The sequence below is a fragment of the Jaculus jaculus genome, chromosome 12, assembly GCF_020740685.1.
Source record: "Jaculus jaculus isolate mJacJac1 chromosome 12, mJacJac1.mat.Y.cur, whole genome shotgun sequence".
In the NCBI taxonomy this organism is placed as follows: domain Eukaryota; kingdom Metazoa; phylum Chordata; class Mammalia; order Rodentia; family Dipodidae; genus Jaculus; species Jaculus jaculus.
This window is the reverse complement of record NC_059113.1, coordinates 40,175,843-40,201,012: the sequence shown is the minus strand read 5'-3', so window position 1 is coordinate 40,201,012 and position 25,170 is coordinate 40,175,843. Positions and strand designations below refer to the sequence as shown.

The following is a 25,170-nucleotide window of genomic DNA, read 5'->3' as shown; positions in this document are numbered from 1 at the left end:
TTTCTTGGTGAAGGGCTTAAGAATTTAGTCTTGTGGCTGGGAAGATGGCTCAGCAGGTAAAGATGCTTGTTTGCATAGCCTGCTGGCCCAGGTTCAATTCCCAAGCTACCCATATAAGCCAGATGCAAAAAGTGATGCAAGTATCTGGTGTTCATCTGCAGTAGCAAGACGCCCTATTGTGACCATACACACAGAGAAATACAGAGACAGACAGACACACACACACACACACATAAATTAATTTTCAAAAGAATTTGGTCTTTACTTTGTGAATAAACTGAGCTATAGAAGAAGTATGCAGACAACTGCTTCACCACACCTTACTTAACAGAAGAGCTGCTAGGAGACAGATTAAGCAGTAGAAGCCAGGAGCTTTTCCTGCCTTACTTTTATTAAATTTAGTTAACAAATACAGAAAAGCAGGAGGTGGTTCAGGGTGCTCGGTTACTAAGTAGCATAATGACCTTTTATTCAACACCCAACAAGATAGAATGGTAATCCTGAAAGGTGCTTTAAAAATATCACAAAGCAGAGTTAGTCCCACTTTAAACATAATCAAATGAATGCCCAAGAAGACTGAACTCTATTTGGCCTCAAGTAGGTGGCAGAGTTGATCTAGAATCTCAGTTTTGTGTACTTCCAAAGCCAGTGTCATTCCCACCAATGATGCCAGATGTCCAGAGTCCTTGGGCCAGTAATATCCTTAAACAAGTTAGGAATAGAGGGAGTAGTTATTTAGAATTAAAAATTATACATTGGGGGGGAGGGAGCTAGAGAGATGGCTCGGCAGTTAAAGCACTTGCCTACAAAGCCTAAAGGTTCAATTCCCCAGTACCCACATAAAGACAGATGCACAAGGTGATGTATACATCTGGAGTTTGTCTGCAATGGCTAGAGGTCCTGGGCTACCCATTCTCTTTCTCTCTTTCATAAATAAATAAAGAAAATAATTATAAAAAAATAAATACAACTAAAAAGTATACAATTTGCCAGGTATGAATTGGATATTCAAATAAAATCAGGACTAAATTAAAATAAAATTAGTACTACACAAACCTACCTATTATCATGGAGAGGAAAAACTTTAATACCAAGAATGAAATGACAATTATAAATCAGAAAATTTCACTAGATTTAAATAAATGCCATCTTATTTTTCTCATGCTCCTAGATGACACTGTAAACTCTGCCATAGATAGGATCAGTGGGATGAACCACTTCACCTCCACCCAGGCCTCCTCCTTCTAGAATCTACTCAGCCTCTACATTCAGTGACTACCACGTCTATCTACCTATCGATCCTCTCAAGGAATGTTAATAAGTTTTTAAAAAATTATTTTTGTGTGCATCTGTGTGGCATGCATGTATATTCACATATGTGCAGGCACATGTACGCACACACGTGGAGCCCAGAGGTTGATGTAGGTGTCTTCCTTGATCACTCTCAACTTTCTGTACTGAAGAAAGATCTCTCACTTGAACCTGGAGCTTGCCAATTCAGCAAGTCTGACTAACCAACTTGCCTGGGGATCTTGTATCTATCTCCCCCACCCCAACCAGCACTGGGGTTACTGGCAGGTTGCCATACCCAGTAGCATTTCTGTGGGTGCTAGGGATCCAACCCCAGATCCTCACACTTACGTGGCAAGCACTTTATTCACTGATCCATCTCCCCAGCCCACTAACAGATTAAAAAAAAATTATTTGTATAGGCCTTTTCCTAAGTCACCAAAATATCTTTTGCTATTGAAAGAACAGCCTTGGAAAGAAATTGTTTTCTCTCTCTTCAAACAGGTAAAGGTGCTGACTTTGAAGAGCTAACACACAACAAGCTTCACATAAAGCCAGTTCTGAAAATATTCTTAGTGCTACCTGAAATTCTACATGTAGCACACAATTTTCAACCAGCACAGCAATTATAATTCCTATCTCAAGAAAGCTGTGAAAGGCCTGGAGAGCTGGCTTAGTGGTTCAAGACATTTGGAAGGCCTGCTGACCTGGGTTTGATTCCCCAACACCCACATAAGAACACAAGGAAAAACTGGCATGTATGTCTGGCATTCATTTGCAGGCAAGTGAGACTGGCATACCCATACGTACACATGTGCAAACATATAAAAATATTTAACAGCAGCAAACAAAAGAAAGCTATGAAAAGAAGTGAATGTTTTGCTGGGCATGATGGCTCAAGCCTAGAATCCTAGTGCTAAGGAGACAGGCAGGATGATCAGTAGTTCTAAGTAGGCCAGCTTAGAAGATATAATGAGTTCCAGGCCTGCCTAGACTATAGAGACAAAACTTGTCTCAAAACCAAAAACAAATAGATAAGTCAACAAATAATGTTTTCCAGTAATTTTAACACTCTAGCTACAGGGCTTCAACTTATTAATGGCAAATTAATGGATTTAAAAGTAAAAAGCTTTCATTTTTATTTCACATTCATCCTTGGCCAGGAGAAAAATACCTTTCCTGGCCAGGAGATGGCCCAAGAATTAAAGGTGCTTGCTTGCAAAACCTACTGGCATAGGTTCAATTCCCCGATAGCCACATAAAACTAGATGCACAAAGTGATGCATGCATCTGGAGTTAGTCTGCAGTGGCAAGAGGCAATGGCACGCCCATTCATTCTTACTCTCTTTCTCTCCCCTTCTCTTTCTTCTTGCAAATAAATAAATAAAAATTTCAAAAAAGAAAAATAGATTTTTAGGAAACAGCATAACATCATGCCTCAATTTCCTTAATTTAACTGCTTAGAAAGCATTTTTACAGGCATTAGCTTTCTTGAGCCTACCAATATTCTTAAGGAAACTCCATGAATACAGAAAGGTACTAATGTGTTAAGTACCACAAATACTCAACTACCTAGTACACTAAGGCAATGTGGTATTGAAATACTCACAACTAAGAAAGTCACCCAACATTTATTATTCCACTAAACCAGGATTAAAAATTGTATGGATGATGTATGGCCAAAACATTTTCTAAAAGTTACAACATTATAAGCTCTAATAAGCCAGAGTAAACATTTCTTAATCTTTCTGATAACTAACAAGGTTCTTGAAGACCTGCATTACAAACAGGCTTTGTCTTGGCACTACAGCAACAAACAGTTAACAGAGCATCCTAGTTGAAGACATGCCAGTGACGGCTGACTATTATTTCTACTAATGCAGAATGCTGCTTTAAACAACTGACTTGGGGGCCCGGCAGTCCTATGTCTGAATTTGACTCTTTTACTCCCAGCCATCAGGTGCTGGATGAGTTAATAAAGTTCTCAATGATCACTCTCTACAGTGTGAAACACTCTGCTCGAATTTGGACCTTCTTTCCAATTATATTAGTGAGTAAGGGACAAAGTTTGACCTGGCCTAGTTACCTTTTTTGTAAAGAAAATAAAAAAAGAAACATCAAGACCAATAATATGCTGGGGCTGGGGAGATGGCTCAGCAGTTAAAGGTACTTGCATGCAAAGCCTGCTGGTCTGGGTTCAATTCCCCAGATCTCACATAAAGCTGGACCCAAAGTAGTACGCACATCTGAAATTCATTTACAGCTACAAGAGACCCTAGCACACCCATTCTCTCTCACTCCCCCCCCCCTTTCTTTCTCCCTCTCTCTTTCTCTCTGTCTCTCACACACACTCACATTAAGATAAGTAAATAAAACGACACATTTCTATTTGGTATAGCTTAAGTACATAGTTCACCACGAGATAAAACTACCCTCAACCACCTTAGCTCCAGAGCAAGTTCCAGGTCAGCTGGGGCAAAAATGTGAGAAAGAAAGAAAGAAGGGAGGGAGGGAGGGAGGGATGGAGGGAAGAAAGGAAGGAGGAATAGAGGGAGGGAAGGAAGAAAAAAAGTTTGGGAAGAGGAAGGCCAGAGAAAGGAAAGATGGGGGAATAGAAGAATTAAAAACAGGCTGTCTAGTTTGGAGGTGGAATTTAGTGATGAAGGAAGTACTTAGCATGTCCAAGGTCCTGGGCTCAATTCCCAGCACCAAACGAGGTTATCATATTATGGAAGCTATCATTTTATTCTATCAAGAGAAAATGACCGCCCTGAAAACAAGTTTAGAGTGCCCTCATGTGGTGAATCATCTGCATGCCACCTCTCTCAAATCAATTATTTGAAAAACACGATTTAAAACAAACCCATCACAGCTCAGGGAATTTTGCGGAAGAGGGAGTGGAAAGATTGTAAGAGCCACAGGTAGGACTTCATGCCCACAGGCATTGCCGCCCCCCACCAGCCCCCCAGTAACTGACTGCTGCTCTCACAATGCAAACCCACAAGGCACAACCCCATGAAGAAACCTGCAACCTCAAAAAGGAAAGCCAGGGCAGAATGGGAGCAGGGACAAGGGAAAGGATGGTACCAACACATGATGTATCCATACTAAGTATGTCCATAATTTAAAAAAAAGAAAGAAATATATAAATGGGATTTTTTTAAGTTTATTACAATCCAGTTGAGGTTTTTTTTTCCATTTCTCCTAGAAAATTCTGAACAATCCTTATATATTCTGTAATGTTTTAAATAACTTTGTTCAGTGTATTAAAGACTTAGTGCTTAATTCAGTAATTTGCAAAGTAATTCTGAGATCTCCACAAAACCAAAATTCCAGAAGATTTTTTTTTTTTTTTTTTTTATTTTTTTTATTTTTCAAGGTAGGGTCTTTCTGTAGCCCAGGCTGACCAGGAATTCACTATATAATCTCAGGCAATCCTCCTACCTCTGCCTCCCAAGCGCTGGGATTAAAGGCATGCAACATCTCACCCTGCTCCAGAAGATTTTAACAGATGGTCAGACTATAAGTGTTTAGAAGAACAAAGTCAATTATGACTGTGACATAGTATTCTCTCTTTAATTACTAGAAGAAATAACAGGAAAAAGTTCATGGGCTATAAAGGTGGCTCAGCAGTTAAAGGTGTTTACTTGCAAAGCCTGATGGTCCAGGTTTGATTCCCAAGAGATGCACAGAGTAGTGTGGGTCTGGAGTTTGTTTGCATTTTTTCTCTCTCTTAAAAAACAAAGAGTATGTTCCTCTTGCCTATAACTTAGCATATAGATACAATGAAGTAGAACCAGTTATCTCAAAGGAAGTTAGTAAATAGATGGTACTAATATTAGACCATGAAACTATATTTAGCTACCTCTCTAATGTATTCACTTTAACAGAGTTTGTACAGCTTGACCTCACACAAACTTCCAGCACTTACTCCTAAAAGGAACCTAGCCCTACCCACTGAAACTATGTGAGATCTTGTAGATTTGGGCCAAATAACAGCTCTTTACAACAGACTATTGGGCCAGTAACAAATTATATCTAATAGAGAGTAAAGAATACCAGAATATTCTAATTGTGCTGAAAAGAAGGCTCAATCATTTGCTAAAATTAAACTTTTATTTGAAGCCTTAGTGGATTAATAATTGAACATTTGGAACATCATGCAATGAATCTATGCCAACATTACAGTAATTTAGGATTTTAACTTGGGAGAAATTAGCTTTTAAAATACCATCAAAGCAGGTGTGGTGGCACATGCCTTTAATCCCAGTACTCAGGGGGCAAAGGTATGAGGCCAGCTGAGTTTGAGGCCAGCTTAGAACTACAAAGTGAGTTCCAGATTAGCATGGGTTACAGTGAGACCCTACCTTGGAAAAAAAAAAAAAAAACCAAACACAAAACACAAAACACCTTCAATTGTTTTATCTAAAAAGCTGTATTTCTACATTTTCCCATATCTAAAGCTTGAATATAACCATTTCCTCTGATAGTAAAAGCTGGGTCTTTGGCATGAATAACTGGCAAGTCTACAAACCACGTGGGTCTTCCCCTTGCATATAAAGGCTCCTGTCTTCTTCCTGTCTTGGCCTTTTTCCTCTTTGCAGAGCTCTCTCTCGAATCCACCTCATCTCTGCTTGGATACACGTGAGACAGCATAACATTATTTCTTGGTCTGGGGCAACTCTTCTCTTTGCCTCTGTCTTACAGTTTGGGGTAACTTCTCACTTTGACTATATGCATGCTTTTCCTCTGGTCTCTTCAACTACCATGTGCACGTTTCCCTAACACTCTAGATATTCCATATGGGTGCTCTCATTAACTCCAGGCCTACCTGTGTGATTTTCTTAACCTCGGTGTAACCATGAGTATAACTCTCTTCATTAATCATTTCTCCTCTGAATTTCTTTGTCTCTGCTTTAATATTTTCCCTCTTATTCTTCCTTGAACCTCACTGTTTGCCCTCTTAGCTTCCCTCCATAGGAAAGCACAGGACAGATGCCATGTGTGTTCCTTCGAAGTCTCCCTACATACACACCTAAGTTCTATCTTCCACATGCTTGTATCTTTACTCTAGTGTCTCTCTAAAGACCTCAGTTCCTCTTCATGAACTTTCCATGTGCCTGGAGCTTTACTCTACTCTCTATACCTCAGCTCCTCTTACCCCCCACACGTTTGTGGCATTACTCTAATCTCTCTTTAAAAGCCTCAATTTCTCTTAAATCCAAATCTCCCTTAAATAAACCCCATAACTTGTGATTTCCCCCAAAATAAACTTAATAATTCATAATTTATCCTTCTTGAGTCTGTCTTTATTCTTTATTAAAGGTAGGACAGAACCCAAAACTTACGGTTCATAAATTCTAGGGGAACCCTCTTAAACCCCAAAACCCTATCTCAATACATTCTCCTATATAGTCCAGGGTGACCTTAACACTGGACACTTCTGCATCAGCCTAAGTGCTTGGATTATAGGTGTATGCCACCACATCCAGCTTAAAAATGCTTCAATACTTGAAAAGTGTCAGGAGGTTAAGATGATAGCCTAGCTTGCTTTAAGTAAGTCCAGCAAGGTACATCTCGATACTCTAGAGAAACTATTTTTTAAAAGATATATAGCTACTACTGGTACTGGCCTCTCCAGAAACAAAAAGATCCCTACAAGCATCGAAAGTCCACAAGTAGGAATCACTGGTCAGGAATATCCTGGAAGCTGTACTGGTGCTAACAGTGGCTGACCATCCTCAGGGTAGGAGACAGGCAGAAATGTGAAGCTATATAAATACAGCATTAGCTTCCTGCCCGGCAAAGGTTACACCCAAACAAGTTAATTCCTTTGGTAGGTCTTGCCTTGCCAGCAGATTCACTGTAAAACATGTAACGGACACTTAAAATAGAAACCAAAATTATAGGCAATAGTGTGGAAACCAAGTCCTCAAGTTGTGGAAAGATCTGGGTGGCCCAGATTCCTTCCTTTCTTAAAATGACTGCTTTTCCTCCCACTCTAGAAAGAGGTGGAAATGTTTACATGGATACATCTGATGTGTTGACACAGATCTTAGCAATAAGTCCTTCAAAAGGGCGATCTTTTCCTTCAGATTCTGCAACAAAGTTCTGATTGTCACCGTAAGCTGAAAAGAAAAGAACAAATCCTAAGTATGCTAGTCCAGGAGTGTAGAATATGAAATTAAACCATATAACTGTGGCTTTCTAGACTATGATCTGACCAAGCAAGGCCAGAAGAAAGGCTTAGCCTCCCCATGGCAACAAGGAGTTGTAAGTTCTCAAGGGTCTTGTGGTCCAGCCACCCACCTAGAGCCTGTCCCCATACTACACCTGCACATAGCAATCTGGCCCACACCAGAACACAGACATTGATTAGAAACTGTCAGTTTGGGTGCTGGGGAGATGGCTCAGCAGTTAAAAGTGCTTGCTTGCAAAGCCTCACACCCTGGTTCAATTCCCCAGTATCCACATAAAGCCGGATGCACAAAGTAATGCATGCATCTGGAGTTTGTTTGTAGCAGCAACAGGCTCTGGAGTACTCAATCTCATTCTCATTCTTCATTCTCTCTCTCTCTCAAATAAATTAAATATATACATGTGTATGTATATATTTAACAACAAAAAAGTACCCTCATACTGGGCTGGATTCTGTCCTCTGAGCTTCTAGCCATTGATGTTATTTATCTACCCTGAAGTCTTGCAGGAAATTGTGTCCCCAGTCCTTCACTCAACAGCAAAACCCCATGGTTCCCTCAACTGTGCTTCAAATGACAAGGCGTCAAGTCCCATTAACATCCCAACCAGTCTCTAAACACTCTACTTTATTTATAACTCATGTGAACATTTGAGGTCTTATATAACCACACATGACATTTCTCCAAGACTGTGAATTTTCTTCAACCATTTTAAAAACCCAGAGGAAATATGTCTGTTTGTGATTCTAAAGAGAATGGGTGGGGCGAAACCCTTTCTGGAATTTGGAAATGTGAATAAAAATTCTCACTTAAATGAAAACATATTCAACAGTACAAGACATCAGAGGGTCTTAATCAGAGGTATATTAAGAAGGTAGACTACCACAGGTTTCATTGCTGCCTTGTTAAAAGTGGCAGTTACATAATTTAGGTGGAAACAGGGCCTCTCCTTTCATGAGCAGGGTCACATGTAGTAAGCAATTGTCCAAAAGGTCAGCCGCCAAGAAAAGCCTAACTTTGTTCTAAAGGCTCTGGAAAGCAAAGGACAGCCAATCATAGGGCTGATGGGGAGCCAAAGGGAAGCAAGTCTCCATGCATTCAAAAACTAGAAACAGAATAAGCACAGGCTGAGTGTCCTACTCAGGAAGTTGAGACAGGAGGACCGCTTGTGCCCAAGAACTCAAGGATAGCGTGGACAACATAGCAAGATCCCATCTATAGTACAAAAATAAAATAAAATAGGACTGACTGATAGTTCAGTCAGTAGAGTGCTTACTTTGCAAGCATGAGAACCAGAATTTGGCTACTCAAGACATCCACATAAAAGGCTGAGTGTTATGGCAAAAGCCTGTGATCCCGGCACTGTGGAGATGGAGATAGTAGGATCCCCAGCACTTGCTGGCTACCTTACCTAGCTGAATTGGTAAGCTCTGGGTTCAGTGAGAGACCATGCCTCAAAAACAAGGTAGAAGGATATCAACCTCTGGCCTCCACAGACACATATATACACATACATATATAACACACATATCACACACAGACATATGCAAAAAAAGCACCACACATACACACAGGCCTATGAAGAGTTTAAGAAATTAAACACCAAAGCATGGAAGAAATTAAAGTATAAGCTGGGCGAAGTGGCACATGCCTTTAATCCTAGCACTTGGGAGGCAGAGCTGGGAGGACTGCCATGAGTTTGAGGCCACCCTGCGACTACATAGTGAATTCCAGGTCAGCCTGAGCTAGAGCAAGACCCTACCTCAAAAAAAAAGAAAAAAAAAAAAACAATCAAAGTATATAGCCATTAAAAAGTATTACTCAAAGCCAGGTGTGGTGGGACATGCCTTTAATCCCAGCACCCAGAGGTAGGAGGATCACTGTGAGTTCGAGGCCACCCTGCGACTACATAGTGAATTCCAGGTCAGCCTGGGCTACAGTGAGACCCTACCTCAAAAAAAAAAAAAAAAAGTATTACTCAAGGCAGGCTTGGTGGCACACTCAGGAGGTAGAGTTAAGAGGATCACCATGAGTTCAAAGCTACCCTGCGACTACATAGTGAACTCCAGGTAGGTCAGCCTGGGTGAGAGCAAGACCCTGCCTGAAACAAAAAAAGAGGGGGGGGGGGGAGGGAATATTACTCAGAATTCAATTTGTTAGCAGAGAAAGAACCTTATTTTTTTAAGTCATAAAAATGATATTTTACCCAAATGAAGAAAAAATAGTCTAGGGACTAAAATATACTAAAATGCAAAAGGTGATTATTTCTAAGTAGTAAGATTTCTTAATATTTTATAAGAAAATCATTTTCTGTAATTAAAAAAGTTCTATTACCATAATTTAAACAGAAGCTTCCAGAGTGCAGAAAAAGATGGAGAACATAATTCGCACTGCAGTTAAATAGCATTAATGTAGTCTTAAGTACAAGCTGAGATAAAAGAAGAAAAGCAAACCACACAGCATCCCATTTAAGGATTATAAAGAACCAGGTATGGTGCGCACTTGGGAGGCAGAGGTAAGAGGATCACTGTGAGTTTGAGGTTACCCTGAGACTACATAGTGAATTCCAGGTCAGCCTGAGCTGCAGTGAAACCCTACCTTGGGGGTGGAGTGGGGGGAAGGGATTATAAAGATAAAACACTTTCAAAAAATTAGAAACATCAGAATTACATTTAAAAAGACAGTATGCCACCACCAAGCAGAATTTCCTCTAGCTGTTTAAGAATAGTTTGATGCTACAAAGCCTAAAAATAATTCTCATGGTGTTGATGATCAAAAATAAACTAAACATAATTAATACAGTATAGGGAAAATTAAAAACAAAACAAAGAAAGAAAAACTAAGAATAGGACATTACCATCTAAACTGTAGTATGAGTTAACTTTCTGCAAGAAGTTCTAACTATGCTGGGCATGGTGACTCACAACTTTAATCCCAGAACTCAGGAAGCAGAGGTAAGAGGACAGCCAGGAGTCTGAGGCTACCCTGAGACTACATAGTAAATTCCAGGTCAGCCTAGACTAGAGTGAAACCCTAACTCCAAAAACCAATAAATAAATAAATATGCATACATACATATGTGTGTGTGTGTGTGTGTGTGTGTGTGTGTGTGTATTCTAACTAAAAGAATAAGACCAACTGAAGAAATACTTAAGAACTAGCAAAGAAATGAAAGTATTATTTGCAAATTGAGAATAATCTACATGGCAGAGAAGAGAATCAACCAAAAGATTACGTGAAAGAGGAATTTAGCAAAGTAATCAAGCTTAAAATGAAAACATTAAGATCATTCCTAATTTTAACAGCTAGAAAGGATTTAAAATTATTAATATTACATTGTGTGTATGAGTGTGGATTCATGCATGCTGGGGCACATGTATGGAGGTCAGGGGACAACCTCAGATGTCAAGAGTTTGCCTTCCATCTTGTTTGAGGCAGGGTCTCTTGTTATTCACCAGTGCATATGCCAGGCTAGTTGGCCCTAGGAGCTTTTAGGAATTCACCTGTCACCACCTTCCATCTCACTGTAGGCACTTTGGTATTGCAGTCATTGGCTCTACTGTATCCAGCTTTATGTGGGTTCTGGTGATCCACTTCTTCCGCCCTACATTATAATTTTTAATTTTCATTTAACAATATACCATCTTGGAGGGGTGGTACATAACGTAATCTCAGCACTTGGGAGGTAGAAGCAGGAAGATCAGGAGTTCATATTCATTCTGAGTTATACAGTGAGTTTGAGACCAGCCTGAGCTCCCTGAGACCCTGTTTCCAAAAATAAAGATTTAAAAAAAAAAAAAAAAGGAAAGGCAGGGGAGATGACTCAGTGGTTAAAGTCACTTGTTTGCAAAGCCTGATGGCCCTGGTTTAATTCCCCTAGTACCTATGTAAAGCCAGATGCACTAAGTGGTGCATGTGTCTGGAGTTTGTTTGCAAAGGCAGAAAGCCCTAACACATCCATTCTCTTTCCCTCCCTTCCTTGCTTCCCCCCACCCAACACACACAAATAAATAAATAAAAATATCTTCAGGATTGGGGAAATGCCTCAGAAGTTAAAGGTGCTTGCTTGCCAAGCCAGAAAGCCTGGGCTTGATTCCCCTGTTCCCACATACAGCCAGGTACTCAAAGTGATGCATGCAGCTGGAGTTTGTTTGCAGTGACAAGAAGCCCTGGCACACCCATTCTCTCTTGTGATTTCTCTCTCATTTGCCCCTTGAAAATAAATAAATAAAAATATTTCAAATATATATTTAAAAAGGAAAAATGTAATAATGATGACATCAACAAAATTTTAAAAATGTGTGGCCTCGGGTCCCTGCACAGTTAAGTGCAGTAAATACTGCTGAAGAAATGAAAAAAAGGAAACAAGACGCATTATAAAAATGTAAATTTCTCCAAATTTAAAATATAAACACACTGCACATCTATTCAAAGTCCCACTCAGAATTCATTTATTAGCGAGGCAGTGGTAATTGAGGCACAGAACAAAAAAGCGTAATGATGTTTCATAGTTACTTTGAAACTCCAGGTATGGTGGCAAATACCTGTAATTCCAACACTCAGATGAGCTAGAGGATCATGAGTTCAAGACCAGCCTGGGCTACATAGCAAATTCCATTCAGGGCTACATAGCAAGACCAAACTACACACACACACACACACACAGCTGGAGAGATGACTCAGCAGTTAAGGGGCTTGCCAGCAAAGTCTAAGGACCAGAGTTCGATTCCCCAGTACCCATGTAAAGCCAGATGCACTAAGTGGTACATGCCTTTGAAGTTCATTTGCAGTGGGAGGAAGTCCTCGCACGTCCATATTCACACTCCCTGTGACTCCTATCCATCTTTTTTTCTCCTCTCTCTTAAATAAATAAATAAAATAAAATAATAATTTACTCTAAAAAGAATAAAGAAAAACGTGTAATAAAAGAGGCCTAAACCAACTGGATGTAATGTTATAAGAAGGGTGGGTTGGAGAGATGGCTAAGCAGTAAAGGTGCTTGCCTGCAAAGCCTAAGGACCCTAGTCCATACCCCCAGTACCCACATAAAACCAGATGCATAGGGTGGTGCACATGTCTATAGTTCATTTGCAGTTGCTAGAGGTCCTGGCATGTCCATTTGCTCTATCTGCCTCCTCCTCTCACTCTCTTTCAAATTAAGACAGGAAGGAAGGAAAGGAGGGAAGGAAGAAAGAATTTTTTAAAAGCTAAGAGTCTGATGCTCGTGGTTGCCAACAGTGTTCACAGAGCAGGAAACCACCACTGTATTGTTTGAAAATCCAGTGAACATTTCATATCTTGGGGAGATTTGTAATTTAGTAAATGGGGAAATAAGATACTGTTGAATGGCAAATTCCTCCATATTCAAAGCAATAAGTAACTATTGCCAGCTTTATCAAAAGCAGCAGTAACAACTCACAAGATAAGGGTGTGGGAAACCAGGAGCGGTACATGTCTTTAATCCCAGCACTCGGGAGGCAGAGGTAGGAGGATCACTGTGAGTTTAAGGCCAGCCTGAGACTACATAGTGAGTTCCAAGTTAGCCTGGGCTAGAGCGACACCCTACCTCAAAAAAAAAAAAGTTTGTGGAGATGGTCATCAGACCCCCACCTGAAACCTCAGGCACCCCCTGTGCCAGCTGTATGCCATGGGACATGAGGTCTCATGGCCTCAGGGGGAGAGGGTAAAAGATCAAGGGACAATGAGCCCATTAAAATTGCTGCTTTACCAAGTAGCTATAGCCACCTGATATTCGATAAAAATGCCAAAAATGCTCATTGGAGAAGAGACAGCCTCTTCAACAAATGGTGTTTTGAAAACTGGATATATATCTGTAGAAGGATGAAAATAGATTCTTCTCTCTCGCCATGCACAAGAATTAAGTCCAAATGGATTAAAGACCTTAACATCAGACCTGAAACTCTGAAACTGCTAGAGGAAAAAGTAGGGGAAACCCTTCAACATGCTGGTCTTGACAAAGACTTTCTGAGTATAACCCCAATTGCTCAGGCAATAAAACCACAGATTAATCATTGGGACCTCATGAAATTAAAAGATTTTGCACTGCAAAGGACACAGTGAAAAAAGCAAAGAGGCAATCTACAGAATGGGAAAAAATCTTTGCCAGCTATATATCTGATAGAGGATTAATATCTAGGATATACAAAGAACTCAAAAAGTTAAATAATAAGGAATCAAACAAGCCAATCAAAAAATGGGCTATGGAGCTAAATAGAGAGTTCTCAAAGGAAGAAATACGAATGGCATATAAGCATCTAAAAAAATGTTCTACATCACTAGTCATCAGGGAAATGCAAATTAAAACTACATTGAGATTCCATCTCACTCCTGTCAGATTGGCCACCATCATGAAAACAAATGATCATAAATGTTGGCGGGGATGTGGAAAAAGAGGAACCCTTCTACACTGCTGGTGGGAATGCAATCTGGTCCAGCCATTGTGGAAAACAGTGTGGAGGTTCCTAAAACAGCTAAAGATTGATCTACCATATGACCCAGCTATAGCGCTCCTAGGCATATATCCTAAGGACTCATCTCATTTCCTTAGAAGTACATGCTCTACCATGTTTATTGCTGCTCAATTTATAATAGCTGGGAAATGGAACCAGCCTAGATGTCCCTCAACAGACGAGTGGATAATGAAGATGTGGCACATTTATACAATGGAGTTCTACTCAGGGGTAAAGAAAAATGAAGTTATGAAATTTGCAGAAAAATGGATGGACCTGGAAAGGATTATACGAAGTGAGGTAACCCAGGCCCAGAAAGCCAAGCGCCACATGTTCTCTCTCATATGTGGATACTAGCTACAAATGATTGGGCTTCTGCGTGAGAAGGAAAACACTTGGTAGCAGAGGCCAGTAAGTTAAAAAGGAGACGTAAAGGGAAGAGAAAGGAAGGGAGGAGAATACTTAATAGGTCGACATTGTATATATGTAAGTACAATGATTGTAATGGGGAGGTAATATGATGGAGAATGGAATTTCAAAGGGGAAAGTGTGGGGTTGGGGAGGGTGGGAATTAGCACAGGATTTTTTTTTTATAATCATGGAAAATGTTAATAAAAATTTAAAAAATAAAATAAAATAAAATTGCTGCTTTAGCCAGGTGTTGTGGCACACACCTTTAATCCCAGCACTCAGGAGGCAGAGGTAGGAGGACTGCCATGAGTTCGAGGCCACCCTGAGACTACATAGTGAATCCCTGGGCTAGAGCGAGACCCAACCTCAAAAAAGCAAAAACAAACAAACAAAAAGTAAATAAAGTAGCTCTATAAGTAAGCCTCACCGCAAAATTGAGGGAGAAGCATCCACGGGGATAACACTGACAAAGGGAGCCCCACTGATGTACCGGGGTTCTTCTCATGCTCTGGAAGTAAGCCCTCATCCTAGAGTGAGGGAACAGCATCTGAAGCAGTAATCCCGAAATAATGAGGTCCACCCACCTAAGCAGCTATGGGGAGGTCAACATCCAGGATGGGATGAGACTTCCAGGTGGTCCAGCATGGGTCCCATGCTCCGTAAGTAAGCCCGCACCCTGAGAATGAGGGAGGAGCAACAAGGAGGGGGAGTTCCTTGAAGTGGTCATGAGGAGGTCCTCATCCAGGATGGGATGACGCTTGCAGCTGCTTTGGAGGTCCACAGTCCATAAATAACCACTCCCCTTGCTCTCTAAGTAACCCCAACACTCACTGGTTCAGCAAACTGGTATTGGTGCAATCATACTTGTGTCTGCCATCTAAGCACTATCTAAAGTGAAAACATGCATTCACATCTCCCCAGGGAAAAAGTTTCCTGTGACAGATACCTGTAACATGCCAAAATAAACCTTAATTTAAATAATTCAAAATTATGCACACACAGCCTCAGATATAGAAAGGTTTTCGGACCTCACAGCTCAAACAACTCATTTAAAGTAGTAATTCTTTCTTGGTGTTACCTTGGATGTGTTTTCACCTCTTCTTTCATACTGATTTCTTTGTTGAATTTTCTCAGCAATTTCCTGGGCAATTTGACAAGTAGAATCATATGTGGAGAACCTGCATCCAAGTCATACCAGGAAAAATAAAAATAAAAAAAGCTTAAGACTCTTTTAAAAGAAATTCTATACTGACTGAGTTTTTTAAAATATTTATTTATTTAACAGAAAGAAAAAGAGAAAGAGAGAGAGAGAAAATGGGAGCACCAGGGCCTCCAGCTGCTGCAAATGAACTCCAGACACATGTGCCACCTTGTGATCCTGGGGGATTGAACCTGGGTCCTTTGTTTTTGCAGGCAAGTGCCTTAACTGCTAAGTCATCCCTCCAGCCCCCAAGTTGAGTTTTTAATTCGAGCCATTAAGTCCAGAGAGAAAAGGGTACTAAATTGGGCCTGTGATATGTACTGAACAGTGCTTACTGTTCCAGGCACCAATGTGAATGCTTCACTTGTAACAACTCACATTATCCACGCAAGAGCAATATGGGCTGGCTACCATCATCACTCCCATACAGACAGGAGGAAACCTGTCTAGGCAGAACTCACATGCTCAAAGGGGACAGCCAACTGCAAACCAAGGCTGTCTGGCCCAAGTGTGTGCTCTTAATTACCTGTTACAGTTCAGATAATAAAGAATTAGCATTCATTCCTTGGGTTTGTTGCATGTTTTTGAGACATTATCTCGCTATACAGTCCAGGCTTACCTAGAATCCGCAATATTATCCAGGCTGTCTTGAACTCATGATTTTCCTGCCTTAGCATCCTAAGTGTTGGTATTTATAGGTGTGCAACATCAGGCTGGGCTCTGCATGCCCAGCTCAATCTACTTATTAAACATCTTCCAGTGCCAAAGCATGGTGGGCACATGCCTACAATCCCCACTACTTGTGAGGCTTAAGTAAGTGGACTGCAATTTCAGGGCCAGTCTTTGCTACACCACCAAGTTCAAGACAGCATGGGCAACTCAGCAAGACTCTATCTCAAAGTAAAATTTAAAAAGGACAGGACATGGTGGCACATACTTTTAATCCCAGCACTCAGGAGACTGAGGTAGGAGAATCACTGTTAGTTAGAGGTCAGCCTGAGACTACATAGTGAATTCCAGGTCAAACTGGGCTAGTGTGAGACCCTACCTTGAGAAACAAAAAGTAAACAAACAGATAAAATAATAATAAATAAAAAAGGCTAAAGATGTAGGTCAGTAGTAAAGAACTTGCCAAGTCCCTGGGTTCAATCCCCTGTGCACACTCACACACGTGTACACACACACACAAACTAAAAATTAAATAAAATCTTCTAATTTAAGCTAGGATTGTGACTCAGTGGGAGACACTTGTCTAGTATGTGCAAGACTCTGGGTTTGAACTCCACATTTTACCTGTTTTCTTCGACACTGTTATCTATGAAGACAGAAGCTTCAGTCTATGGTCCCAGACCAAACTTAAAAATCTTATAACAAAATTAGGTCAGGTATGAGACCTAAATCAAGTATTTTCAGGAGTTAGGGGCCAAAGAAATCACTGTTGATCAAAGTACTAAGATAGGCTGAGCCACAAATGGACATCTCCAGCCTACTTTGAGATTAAAGAAGAGCTCTTATTCAGATGAGAAGGAAAAGCAGATTTTAAAAACCATGATAGGCTTTGACATAAGCAAAAATTAAATGGAGAAAACATTCCTAGCATGTTCCACAAGGTGGTGGCCCTGGCAGGGTGACATTTAAATGGGAGGGAGCAGTAAGTTTCTGGAGAGCCTAGTAAGGCAGTCTAATCAGACTAGATTTACTTGAGAATTTTAGAGCCAAAGGGGACACTTTTATACAGAGAGGCCCTGGGGAGTTTGTGGGAAAGCCTGAAGCATTAGAACTTCTTTGACTAGCTGGTTTTCTCATTTGACAGCTGAAGTTTTCTTTTAGTGCTGGGAAGCAAATCCAGAATTTTGGAACAAGCACTCTATCACTGAGCTAAAACCTAAAATTATGATCATTCAGATGATATACACAACAAAAATCATGTTTCCCAAGAAGATTTAATGACATGGAGATAGCTCCCTGTTTTGTAAAACAAACAGTATATAGATTAGAACACTTTTATTATTTAAAAAAAAATTTAAAGCTACTTTCAAAGGTGAAAGTACTATTTTCTTCCTTGAAAATATTCAGTATTCCCTGAACTTCTACCAGAGGTGTGTGTATACAGGTGTCAAAACTAGATGGGAGATGGGCTGGAGAAATGGCTTAGTACTTAAGGCACTTGCCTACAAAGCCAAAGGACTCAGGTTCAATTCCCTAGGACCCAAGTAAGCCAGATAGATGCACAAGGGGGCAGGTGGTCTGGAGTTCCTTTGCAGTGGCTGGAGGCTCTGTCGTGCCCTGTTTCTCTTTCTTTCTCTCTCTCAAATAAAATAAAATAAGATAAAATAAAATAAAATGTTATTTCTACCTCACTTTTACAGGAGACCAAGGACGACTACAACAGCCAGCCCCACACCCAGGATGGGCGGGAGGTCCCCGTGGCGACAGTCCCTGGTGCACAAGGCAGGAGGAACACTGAGTAATCCCATTCAAGTCCTCGGCTTCCCGGAAGTCCACCGGTCTCTATCCCGATGCCCCTGGGTTAGGACCCAGGGTGAGGCTGACTTCTCTTCAGCAGGGGGAGGGTCCCCGCTGCCGTTTTCCTCACCCCGAAAGCCCTCAAGCCTCGATGCTAAGCAACTGTCTAGGGTCCTGGAGAGTCCCTTACAGCCCGGCCACCCTCTAGGATCCTAGGCTCACCAGGGGTCCGGGGCCATGGTGCAGTCTCCGCCGGCTGCTCGGACACTTCCTGCTTACAGCAGCTGACTACGGCGGCCCGCGCAGCTCAATCCCCGTGGTTCCGCCGATGCGCGACCGAAGCTCGGAGTTTGCGAGGTGGAAGCCTACGCTGGGATTTCAGAACCGAGACCCCAACCCACGCCCCAGCCCCAAAGCGCACCTCTGGTGACCGTAGGCTGCAACAGTCGGTTCCTACGGAGACACAAGAGCTGCTGGACGCAAGTAAAATTGTTCATGGACAAAATCAAAACATTTTCCAAGGGTCGTGAGCGCTCCAAGACTGATCTCGCGTTCCTTAAAATTTAATCCTAATTTCTTTTAAATCCTCTTTTAGCGACGAAACAAAGCTGGTTTGCATATAGGTTTTTGTATATTTTTCTAAATCTCACGTTATAAGTAAATTTTATGAGCTAGAAGTTAGACCTTAATAAGCCTTTTTAAAAAATCGTTTTACCCTACTTCAAACAAGGAATTCACGTAATATCAATTGCGTGCTATTTTAGAGCAGCATACCCATCAGAGGCAATTGTCTATGTCCAATTATATTTTTTAAAGGCCATTAAGTGCTTAAAAACCACAGACTTCACGCATGGGAGAAGGAAATTATGTCTGTGCATTTAGAAACTCCCTGAGTTTCTAGAGAAATGCAAGAAAAAATAATAATAAGGAAGCCTTCCCTACAGTGGCAAGAAAGTACATCTAACTTGAGTTCCGCAGACCCGAGTTTAAATGCGGGGCGTGGACTTAATGCGCACGCGTGAGCCCGTTTCCATAACGACAAGGAGACGCTGCACGCTGGAGCAGATTGGAGAATGAGCTGAGGCTCTCGGGATGGAAAACCCAATTTCAACCGAGACCGACGTGGCGGAGCTGGAGCTTGAAGCTGTGATCGGCTTCAATGGTGAGGCCTCGAGCGCCCATGGGTTAAGCTAGCCTAAGGAGACACCGACCCGACGGCCTCCTGGAAGGCAGTGGGGACAGAGACTGAGCCCCTCCTAGAGTCTTGGAGAATCGGCTTCTTTCCAAGCTTCAGGAAGTGGGGTGATTTTAAGAGAAAAGGGCAGGACTGATGAGTAAAAGGTATTAGACACGTGGACACCACCCCTCCCCCAAACACACACACACAAGCTGTCCTTGGTTCTGGGCTCCACGTACACCTCGGAACTCAGGTACTTGCTGTGTCCTTTCCTGGAATAATTAACAACCTTTCCAAACGCCTAGCTGAGGTGAGGTTGAGAAAGAGCCCGGAGCAAAGCCGTGTAGAGGATGTTCTGGATCCTCTAGCCCAAAGAAAGGAATCTAAAAACTGAAGATGTTAGACAAGATAGTTCTGGAAGAAGGGGCAGGGGAAAGGAGTCTCTGACTGCGGGGCGGGGGGTGGCGGGGGAGGAGGGCTGGCCGCTCTTTTATAGGAGAAACACCAGTAATGTCATGAGTTCGAGGCCAGCCTGGGCTACAAAGAGTTCCAGGTTAATATGGGTGGTGATAGAGTGAGACCCTGCTGCAAAGAAACATGGGGGAGGGGAAAGAAAAGGAAAGGGGAGGAGAGAAACGGGATTTTTGATGAGAAAAGGCAGTGAATTAAATTTTAGGAAAAAAAAAATCAATGTTTCTTCTAAAAAACATGTTGTGCAGCTGGAGGGATGGCTTAGCAGTTAAGGTGTTTGTCTGCAAAGCCAAAGGACTTAGGTTTAATTCTCATGTTAGCCAGATGCACAAGGGGGCGCACGCATCTGGAGTTCATTTGCAGGGGCTAGAGGCCCTGGTATGTCCTTTCTCTCCCTGTCTCCGAACCTGCCTATTTCTATTTCTGTATCTCTCTATAATAAATAAATAGAAATAAAATATTTAAAAATTTAAAAAAACATGTTGTGGGGCTGGAGAGATGGCTTAGCAGTTAGGGCACTTGCCTGTGAAGCCTAAGGACCTAGGTTCAACGCCCCAGAACCCACATAAGTCAGATACACATGGTGGCATATGCATCTGGAATTCATTTGCAGTGGCTAGAGGTTCTGACATAACCATTCTCTCCCCCCCTTTCCCTCCCTTCCTCTCAGTAATAAATAAATTAATTAATTTAAAAACATGTTGTGATGCCTGAAAATTTTAAAATTCTAAGAATAAAATGCACAAACACGTTTGCTTATAAAGCCTTGTGGCCTGGGTTCAATTCCCAAGCAAGATACAACAGGTGGCTCAAGTGTCTGGAGTTTATGTGCAGGGCCAAGAGGCCCTGGCAGGTGTGTGCACACACACACATATGCACACATGTGAGTACCTGCATGTGTGCAAATAAATGATTTTTAATGTAATGCAGCTAGGTGTGGTGGTGCACTCTTTTAATACCAGCTCTTGAGAGGCTGAGGTAGGGGGATTCCTATGAGTTTGAGGCTAACCTGGGCTACAGAATAACTTCTAGCTTAGCCTGGACTAGAATGAGACCCTGCCTCAAAAAAATATGTGATGGAAAACAATGACTGACTAAAGCCATATGCACATGCAAACAGGTGGCTTCAACTGCAGCCCACGGGCCACATGTATCCCAGGACAGCTGTGAATTCAGCCCAACACTTTTGTAGATGATAACATCAAGTGGGAATGTCAAAAGGACAGGCACCCCTGCTTAGACTTAGTTCTTGTATCTTCGTGTGACAGAAAGAAATGGGCACTTCATCTGAAATAGGACCATCTTTAGAAACTCTACAGGACCATTGGTGAAGGATTGGAGTGCCCTCCAGTATGTTCAAAGACTGGTATCCTGTGCAGAGCCACACAGAGCTCACTCAATTCATGCTGTGTTGTGGAGCTCTAAAAGCAAATACATGTAAATTATAGCACATGTCTTCTCTAGTGATTACTAAGGATCTTTGCCTTCCAGATGCTCCATGTAGATGAATACTCAACTATACACCTATTTAGAAGCACAGCTTGGCAAATGGTATGCTTTGAGCTGATAATACATGGCTAAGCACAGCCTTGCTTAAGAAGAATTTAGAAAAGTGAAAAAATGTAGTGCAACTGAAAGAAAAATCAGCCATCATTAATATCATTAATGTCCCAAAGATAATTTCTGTTAGTCTTTTAAATATACACTTACATTTAATTTTTTGCTTTTCTTTCTTTCTTTTTTGGTTTTTTAAGGTAGGGTCTTGGTCTAGCCCAAGCTGGCCTGGAATACACTATGTAGTCTCAGGCTGACCTTGAACTCAAGGCAATCCTCTTACCTCTGCCTCGATCATTCTCTTGGTGAGAATGATCTACTTTCCATATACAGCTTTATTTCAGCTTCATTTTTCTTCAGGATTTTTATCTCTTTATTGAGTTCCACCTTTATATCCTGGCTAGACTTCCTCATTCCCTCTAGCTGTTTGCATGCTCTTTGACCTCGTTCAGCATTTCATTCATGCATTTATCTGTGTCTTCCTTGAGTTCTTTGTACATATTTATAGTCATTCTTTTGAGATCATTGTCTGGAGTTTTCTCTTGGCAGCTCTCATGTGTGACCTCTGCTATGGGTTGGGTATTTCTTGCATGAGATATGTTGTCTTGGTTTTTCATGCTATGTTGAGGCTTCACCCTCTAGAGATAGCCCTTTGTTAAGGTATTTCTGCGAGGTGAAAGAGTGGGGGTTGATAGAGGGTTCTGGCTTCTGCAGCTGACCCACAATATCCCAGAGAAGATGACAGGTCCTGGGTACCTTGTGGCGAAGGGGACAAGGTTCTTAGAGGAATCAGGCTGCTGTAAGTTTACATAGCAGTCCCAGAGATGACCAAGCCAGGATTCTTGACTGTACCACAGAAAAGACTTTCAGGATGTGTTTGGGTTTGACAGTTTCTAGGGGAAGCTTCATCATGGCAGGAAAGGCATTGGAGCCCAGAGCCAGAAGACCATGGCACATCTCACTAGCGTCAGGAAACCAAATAAGCTTTTATTGGACGCAGCCAGGTACTCGTGCTTAGATGTTGTCTATGGCTGTTTCTACATTATACTAGCTGAGATGATGGCTCCAACAGAAACCATATGTCCCAAGAGCTTAAAATATGTGCTGTTTTAGCCTTTAGAAAAAAAGACTAAGTCCAAAAAAAGATAATGGGCAAAGAAATATAAATAAAAAAATAAATGGCTATTTACTCAAAAAGTTAATTATGTTATTAAAGCAATAGTATTAGTTTTTACTTTTCAAGTTGGCAAAGGCTAAATATATGGTAATGTGAGAATAAATAATTCTATGATGGCTAGAAGTACAAACCTTATAACCTTTAAGAAGGACAGTTTGGGGGCATGTGATGGCTCATGACTTCACTGCCAGCGATAGGGATGCTGATTCAGGAAGACTTCTGCAAGTTCAAGGCCAGCCTGGGCCACACAGTGAGTTCTACAAAGTGAAACTCTGTCTCAAATTGCTCTGCCAAGACAGTTTTATCTTTTACATATGTTTTCCCTTTGGAAACAAGGTCTCATACTAACCCAGGCTAACCTGGAATTCACAGCATGGTCTTACTCTAGCCCAAGATGGCTTGGAATTAACTCTATAGCACCAGGCTGGTCTTAAAGTCACAGTGATCTTCCCGCCTTAGGCTCCGAGTGCTGGGGATTAAGGCATGCACTACCATGCCTGGCTTTTTAATATTTTTATTTGAGAGTGAGGAAGAGGTAGAGAGAAAGAGAAGAATGGGCACACCAGGGCCTCCAGCCACTGCAGAGGAACTCCAAACGCATGTGCCTCTTATGCATCTGGCTTACATGGGTCCTGGGGAATCAAACCAGGGTCCTTAGGCTTCACAGCCAAATGTCTTAACCACTAAGCCATTTCCCCAGTTCCATGCCTGGTTCTTATTACTGGTTTTTGTTTGTTTGTTTGTTTGTTTTTGTAGTTGAGAGAAAAAGAGGCAAGTAGAGAGAAACAAAATAGGCATGCCAGGACCTTCAGCCCTCTGCAAACGAATTCTAGAAGCATGTTCCACCTTGAGCATCTGGCTTACATGGGTCCTGGGGAGTTGAACCTGGGTCCTTTGGCTTCACAGGTTAGCATCTTAATTGCTAATCCATCCCTCCAGCCCTACTGTTTTAAAATTTTATTTATTGATTGATTGATTGGTTTATGAGAGAGAGAGAGAGGCAGGTACAGAGTGAATTGGGTGCACAGGGGCCTCTAACCACTGCAAAAGAACTCCATACACATGAACCATCTTGTGCATCTGGCTTACATGGGTATTGGGAAATTGAACCTGAGTCCTTAAGCTTTGCAGGCAAGCACCTTAACTGTTAATTAACCTCTCCAGCCTCATTTTATTACAATTTTAATGAAGATAATCTTTTAAGAATTTGAATTACTTTTTCAAGTTTTTCATATGTGCAAATAAGTAAGTTAAATATAAAACAGCATAATCCAGAAATTCTTTGGAACCAGATAAAGGTGGCCGCTTTACAACATTGCACACATGCTAACATCATGGAATTGCTCAGAGTTAAGGATTACTTTCACATTAGGCAAAATTCATCCAATGGATTTTAATCATAATATTTAATTAAGTACTTGAGAAAAATAAGAACTATAAGGAATAAAGGAAAATTTTAAGACATATGTTAAGTATGAAATGCAAATTTCCAAACTGTGTATGGTATGAGGCCATTGGCAGGAGAACAGTGTGAAGGACTATGTGTGGAGAAGAGAACATAAGATATTCATTGCAGGATGTGTACTTTTGCTTACTTAGTATCTGATCATTCTCCTATGTGAGGAGAATCTCAAGATAGGTAGCAGCCAGTACTTTTGCCCTTGGTGTGTGTTTGGTAGGCTCAGCCAATCAAATGCCCCCACTCAGAACTGCTCTTAAGAGAGTGATGTGGGGCTGGAGAGATGGCTTAGCGGTTAAGACACTTGCCTGCAAAGCCTAAGGACCCATGTTTGACTCTCTAGATCCCACATAAACCAGATGCACAAAGATAAAGCAAGTGCAAGGTTGTCCATGCCCACTAGGTGGCAAAAGCATCTGGAGTTCATGGTGGAGACCCTGGCACACCAATTCTCATGGAACACATGGGATCCCTTTCTTAGTTTGTATGGCTTGGTCTTCTTGACTCTTGTTTACAATCAAGTAAGAATCATAGCTATTAAACCTAAAAAGATATAACTCTGAAAAAAGTACCATTGTAGTTCAGAAGGTCATATCTGAGCAGGCTGCATAGTCAGTCGTCATCACTTGAGGCACACTGCTTTGCAAAGTGGTCCAACCAATGTATCCTTTCACCAAGCAGTGTATGAGCACCTCTTTTTTATTCCATACTGTCACCAGTGCTCAGAATTGTCCTTTCATACTGTAGTTATCATGGTACATATGACATATTTTGGATGAAATTTATACATCCTTTGTTACTGCTGAAATTAAATATCTTTTCATATGTTTACTGGATTTTGAATTTTCTTCATTATAATTCTCTAATCAAAGTCTTTGCTCAGTTTTCTGATGGGAAGTTTATTGTTTATTACTGTTGTAGAAGTTCTTATTATACCAGGTAATAATTTGCCTACTGTGTACAATGAAAATATCTTCTAATTTGGGTATTCCATTTTGTCTTTTATAACTAGAAAGTTAAAAGTTAAAAAAAACTGGGCTGGAGAGATGGCTTGGTGGTTAAGCGCTTGCCTGTGAAGCCTAAGGACCCCGGTTCGAGGCTCGGGTCCCCAGGTCCCACGTTAGCCAGATGCACAAGGGGGCGCACGCGTCTGGAGTTCGTTTAGAGGCTGGAAGCCCTGGCGCGCCCATTCTCTCTCCCTCCCTCTATCTGTCTTTCTCTCTGTGTCTGTCGCTCTCAAATAAATAAATAAAAATTTAAAAAAAAACTGGGGGGCTGAAAGGATGGCTTAGCAGTT

At 41.3% G+C, this 25,170-nt stretch overlaps 2 protein-coding genes across 3 annotated transcripts in view; one reads left to right on the top strand and one right to left on the bottom strand.

Annotated features, from left to right (window-relative positions):
* Stx8 (syntaxin 8) overlaps positions 1 to 18,399 on the bottom strand; it is a 287,719-nt gene extending 269,320 nt beyond the window's left edge. Inside the window, exons 1-3 of the mRNA XM_004663142.2 lie at positions 18,258 to 18,399; positions 15,447 to 15,546; positions 7,324 to 7,418 (exon numbers count right to left, since the gene is read on the bottom strand). Of these exons, the coding sequence (XP_004663199.2) occupies positions 7,324 to 7,418; positions 15,447 to 15,546; positions 18,258 to 18,274 (212 nt within the window). The 5' untranslated portion in view covers positions 18,275 to 18,399. The remainder of the gene's footprint in view (positions 1 to 7,323; positions 7,419 to 15,446; positions 15,547 to 18,257) is intronic.
* Positions 18,400 to 18,975: 576 nt separating this feature from the next.
* Cfap52 (cilia and flagella associated protein 52) overlaps positions 18,976 to 25,170 on the top strand; it is a 65,165-nt gene continuing 58,970 nt past the window's right edge. For both annotated transcript variants that reach the window (XM_045131626.1, XM_004663141.2), the window contains exon 1: positions 18,976 to 19,197. In XM_045131626.1, coding sequence (XP_044987561.1) covers positions 19,128 to 19,197 — 70 coding nt within the window. In that variant the 5' untranslated portion in view covers positions 18,976 to 19,127. The remainder of the gene's footprint in view (positions 19,198 to 25,170) is intronic.